The sequence below is a fragment of the Chinchilla lanigera genome, unplaced genomic scaffold (assembly GCF_000276665.1).
Source record: "Chinchilla lanigera isolate Chin_1 unplaced genomic scaffold, ChiLan1.0 scaffold00007, whole genome shotgun sequence".
NCBI classification, from domain to species: domain Eukaryota; kingdom Metazoa; phylum Chordata; class Mammalia; order Rodentia; family Chinchillidae; genus Chinchilla; species Chinchilla lanigera.
The window spans coordinates 5,527,529-5,533,528 of NW_004955408.1; the positions used below are offsets into that span (position 1 = coordinate 5,527,529).

At 33.1% G+C, this 6,000-nt stretch overlaps 1 protein-coding gene across 7 annotated transcripts in view; it reads right to left on the bottom strand.

Moving 5' to 3' along the window:
* Cdkl3 (cyclin-dependent kinase-like 3) overlaps nucleotides 1–6,000 on the bottom strand; it is an 85,630-nt gene that overhangs the window by 60,586 nt on the left and 19,044 nt on the right. For all 7 annotated transcript variants that reach the window (XM_013508506.1, XM_013508512.1, XM_005376149.2 and 4 more), the window contains 2 exons: nucleotides 4,480–4,592; nucleotides 2,815–2,954 (listed from right to left, as the gene is read on the bottom strand). In XM_013508506.1, the coding sequence (XP_013363960.1) occupies nucleotides 2,815–2,954; nucleotides 4,480–4,592 (253 nt within the window). The remainder of the gene's footprint in view (nucleotides 1–2,814; nucleotides 2,955–4,479; nucleotides 4,593–6,000) is intronic.

Below are 6,000 nucleotides of genomic sequence, written 5' to 3' on the forward strand. Positions count from 1 at the left end.
AAGAAAAAAACACATGTCCTATACCAGATATTAAAACGTACTTTAAAGTTAAAATAATGTTAAAATGGAACTAATTCTAATATAAAAAAATCAGTGAAACAGAAGCAGACTCAATCATGTAAAGCATTTTGTCTATGATAAATGTGACACTCCAAATCACTGGGTTATTATAGCTATCAGTTATTAAAAAAATATTTGCAACTTATGACGAAGAACACACTTGTTATTTTATAAATCAATATGAAAATGTTAAGTACTCTAATTGACAAATAGGGTAAGGATGCTTTTTCAAAGAAATATAATTGGTTGATAAATATTAGCAAATTGTCCAACGTCTTCCTCTAACCAGAAACTTTTTAAATGCAATTTTTAAAAAAGATACTGCTTCTAGCTTATTAAGTTGGCAAAAATTTTTTACATTATACTATTCAATGCTAGATTGAGGCTGGAATTATAAAATGATGAAGCCCTTCTGGAAAAAAATTCTAGAAATTACAAGCTTTTTGATCCACTAATCTCACTTCTAGCAATTCATCCTAAGGAAGTAATAAAACCAGTAGTCTTGGACTTGTTCACTGGAACATCTTTACTAGTGGGGGGAAAACTGAAAACAACTTAAATGTCAAGAAAAGCAAGGTCAATTAAATAAACTAACAGTATAGTCATGCAATGAGATGTTATGCAGCTGCTGCAAATTATGATGCAAGCCCGACACGATGGTACATGCCTGTAATTCCAGCTACGTAGGAGACTGATGCAAGAGGATCACAAGGTAGAGGCCAGCTGTGGCAATTTAGCAAGACCTTGTTTCAAAATAAGAAAATAAAACGAGCTGTAGGGGTGTAGCTCAGTGTTGGATCATTCTCATGTGCAAAACCTCGGGTTCAGTCGTCAGTATGGGGGGGGTTATAATGCATTTACATATTTACTGACATAACAGTACAACTACAATACACTGCTAACTGAAAAATGAATACTATATAGCAAAGTGTAAAGGATGGTAGCATTAATTTCTATCCATCTGTTGGGCTGGAAAAACTCAAAATATAGAAATCAAAATGTTCATGGTAATTTTTCTTTGGCTTGCAGAAGTTGGGAAAAGCTTAACTTCTTTTGTTTATTGTATATTTTCTATTTTTCTATAATTACTATGTAGTTCTTTTTCTGTGTGTGTGTGTGTGTTAATGAGAACTGAACTCAGGCCCTTTACACTGAACTACATCCTCAGTCCATCTTTAATTTTATATTTGAGAAAGGGGCTCACTAGTTGCCCAGGCTGGGCTCAAACTTGTGATCCTCCTGTCTCAGCCTCTGGTTTTTCAGATCTACACCAAATGACCTGGTTTATGCATTTCTTCTATATTTCAAAAGGAGAAATTAAACTGAAAATGAAATAAACAATTCTGATCTTCAATAAACTCACCGTTTCCCTAGGTACCAATTAAAGAATTTTTCTTTCAATGATGTTCTTTTGTTTTTGCAAAACCAGAAAGCAAATCCAAGACCAAGGCAAGTGCTCCACCACTGAGCTATCTCCCCAACCCTCAACTATATTACACATCAGTGTAACAGCAGCAACAATTAACACTGACATTTGTTGGAAACAAAGCTTTTGTAAATAAAGAGAGAAGGAGAGGTTGAAGAAAGGAGAGGGGAAAGGGAAAAAACGACACAAGATATATCATGTATAGTACTAACTCCCTATGATGAATGTGATCATTTTGTATATCTAAAAGGTACCAATAAAATAAAATAAAAAAATTAACACTTGTTGACAGTTTATTCTGGGGACTGTGCTAAACACACTTCCAACTACTTCATTTAATCCTCCAGCCTCAGGAGGTAAGTACTGCTACTGTCATTTGATAGCCCGGTAACCTGAGCTGTAAACTAAGTCATTGACCTAGTTACAGAACAATTAGTAGCAGGTCTGGGTTTCCAGTGCAGTCAGTGTGACTCCAAGATCCCTTTCTTTTTTTAATCATTATACTATATTTGCTCTGAAATTTAGGAAATCACTCTTTAGAAAGGACAATAAATTATAAGCAAATTCACTGCTCCTGGTAAAGAAATCGGTAAAAAAAAAAAAAAAAAGTTGACTGGTGTTTTTTTGTTGTTGTTTTTGTTTTTTTGGTACCAGGAATCAAACGCAGGACCTCACACTTGCCAGGCAGGCACTGCGCCACGGAGCTATATCCCTGGCCCTTGACTGCTTAGAGAGAAGAAAGGAAAGCAAATTTACTATTCACATTAAATCTATCTTATATTTCAATTGTGTAATAAAGTGTGCTAGTATATTATCTAGTTTAAATAAAATGTAACACCCAACAAAATAATAGAAAAGGCTATAGCATGCTTCTGTTTTCTCCATTTAACATGAATTTTGGTATTGGTATACAAATGCATTTTTCAGTAATATCAAAACTATAGCTGCCACCGAATTCTCTATAGATTCTCTAAGACACCATGGTACAAATAAATCCCTACCCTGGCTAGGTTGCATGTTTAAAAAGATGGGGGTAAACAAAGTGAGGCCTTAGAATTTTTCCAGTTTATCCCAAGCTACTATTTAAATTGAGGTAAACTAAAAATAATGTGTATGATTATCTTTGGGACTTCTAGTTCTAACAGTGTATACATTTTAATTTTTGTAGGACTTCTAGTTCTAAAGGTCTATAAATTTTAATTTTTCTGTAACTTTTAACAGATTAACATTACTTAAGAAGTCCTTTTATAATTTCCTTAAAGTAATACTTTAAAATATTATGATTTATGCAAATTTCTCAGGTATAAATTCTTAATCCCTTAACATACATCAACTATATCTGCCAATAATCCATTAAGTTTTGGATATTTTTTTCTTGCATTTTTGGGGTGTTGAATTTGAGGAAGGACCATTCCAGCAAATATGGGATTCTTGGAAAAGATATTCTGCAAGTGAGGTGTCAAATTGCCTGAAAAGACAAAAATATGTTAATAAGAAAACAGAGAAATAAGTCTGTAATCAAAATAGTCAAATTGCTTTGTGGTGTACATTAATTCACTAAAAACAGAAACACGAAACAGTATCAATTGTGATTTTTAAATTTTTTGACTTTCAAGAAGAAACTAAATATACGATTTTTAAAAACAAAGTTCCCCAAGGAAATTGTTGATAACATATAGGGAGGAAAATAGCTGAAATTCCAGGATCATTTTCTTTTCCCAAACTATAAAACATAATATATGGTGCTATTAGGAAAAGCATATTCCAACTTTATACATTCCTTATTTGTATCTAAATGGCTTAAATATCAAGTGCTCATCAACAACACAGATTGACAAAACATCAAAAATTATTTAGAACTAAAAGTATTGCATAGAAGAAACAATGCTGGAGAGTATTAATAAATGGAAAGAACAGTAAACAGGAATGGAAAGAACTAGAATCAGCTTTGCTGTAACTAGTTCTGCGTCTTTGAGCAAATTCCTTCTTTTTGGGGAAGGGTTTGAGGGTTTTCAAGGTGTAGTTCAACTTGAACTCACTATGTAGCCCAGGCTGGCCTCAAACCCACAGTGATCCTCCTGCCTCAGCCTCCCAAGGGCTGGGATTAAAGGCATGTGCCACCATGCCCAGCACCTTCATATTTTTTATGGCTTGGTTTCTTCATCTGTAAAATGACAGAATTTATCCTATCACCTCTAAAATTCCTGCTAACATTAGTATCATAATAAGAATGTTAAGAGAACATATAAACACAGCTACTTGGCTATCTGCTGTGTGAGTTACTGTTGCTAAAGAGAGCTGGGTATGGTAGTACAGGCCTGTAATCCCAGCACTCTGGGAGTCTGAGGCAGGATCACAAGTTTGAGTCCAGCCTGAGCAACTCAAGTGATTTAGTGAGACCTGTTTAAAAAAAAAAATGCTGGACACATAGCTCAGTGCAAAGGCCCTGGGTTCAATCTTCAGTAACTACTCAAGCCCACAAAAAGGATATTTTCTGAGTAATAACTGACTTTCTAGCTCCACTTAAAAGCATCTGACTCAATCTTACTGTTTAAAAGTCCTGGTTTAGAAGCACAAATATTTGAAGAAGCCAAAATTTAAAAATAAATTTTAGGCAAATTGAAATACATTCCTACTGTACTGTTTTTCTTAGCATCAACCATCAACACATGGCTTAGCTAGTTGCATCCTAGCAAAGAAAATATTATTTGTAAAAACAGAATCTTGTGAGGCTGGGGATTTAGCTCAGCGGCACAGTGCCTGCCTGGCAAACACAAGGTCGTGAGTCCGATTCCCGGTACCGGAAAAAATACAAAAACAAAACAAAACAGAATTTTGTGCCTTCTTTATCAGTCCCAGGTATCCACCTGCTACCATCTATCAGTACAGTATGCTACCTTGTGCTCAGGCAGAAAAACTGAGTTTAAAAATCAAGCAGAACTGATTTGGTAACATTTGTTTTAGATATGTAACAATATTTCAGTAATACCTACCTACTTTCAAAACAATTTTATAGAGTAAATCTAAATCAGAGCTACTAGGAAGATGGGGACTTCCGGTGGCCATCTCAATGATCATACAGCCCAAAGCCCAGATATCCACAGGTCTGAAACAAACCAGAATAAGTTATTTTTTTCATGCAGAAATATGTAAGTATCTGTTTGAACCTTGTTTTTTTAAAACCAGTTCTGGGGATTGAATCTAGGGCCTCCCACAGCAAAAATGTTGAAGTGGTAACATTTATAAGCTTTCACTGTAGCAACAAAGGATATACATTACATATTATCACATTTTATTAGTAACATCAAGTAACTTGTATTTAATTTGTATGAGAAGTCATGTAGCAATTCAGCTTAAAAGTAATTTTAAAGTTATTTAGGATACTTATGAAAGGGTATTATTAGTGATTTATGAATTAAAATTAAATCCTAAATTCTCATATTTAAAAATTTTAAAACTCAAATATTTTACCACTTATATTTTATTTATTTGAACCCACTGTAAATCAGTCATAATCCAAATGTTTTCCAGAGAATGCTTTTTATAATTGTTTTTATCAACAGGACTTGTGATGAACAATAGAACTTGTGAATAAAAAGTTCAACCTCATTTTTGGATGAAATATAAATAATTACTATCAGATCTATTCTTTACTGACTCTAATAGTAAAGATTATAAGAATTGATGCCTGCTATATTAATGAGGCAGTGGAAAATGAAAATTCTCATGTCTTCTCCTCAGAGTATAAATTTATACAATTTCTTTGGAAAGAAATTTGACTCTGTAACTTTATGCTGAGAAATTTATTTTAAGATATGAACCTGAAGATAAATTACATGAGAGTTTCATTATAGGACTGTTTGTGGCAGAAAAACATTAGAAACAGTCTAACTATCCATCAATGAGGATATGGCTAAGTAAATTTTGTACAAACCCATAATGAAATATTATTTACTTGTTAAAAATGATGTGGTAGATTTATGTGTGCTAAAATGGAATGATCATCAAATTAAACTCATAAGTCAAAAAAAAGCAAAATTCATGACAGAAAATTTTTTAAAGATCAAATAAATGGATATTCCATGTTTACTGATGGGAAGACAAATTACCAATATGTCAATTGTTTCAAACTTCATGTAAAAACTCAATGCAATCCTAATCAAAACCTCAGTAAGTGCAAAAATATCATCATTAGGTAATGTATATATCAAATAGCTAGATTTAGTCATTTGACAATGTATATATACTTTTAAAAATCATGTTATACATAATATATGCATAACTTTATCAATTAAAATTATTTTATAGATATTAATAAATTGATTATAAAGTTTATATGGAAAGGCAACACACCCAGAATAGTTAACATAATGTTAAAAAAAAAGAGTACTGACATTGTTTGACTTCAAGATGTACTATATAACGAGAAGTCAGGGGTCTAGTGGACCAGCATCACGAGAGCCATTCGGAAGCTGTAAACCAGGAGGACCTTGCGCAATACCTTGGGAGACCCC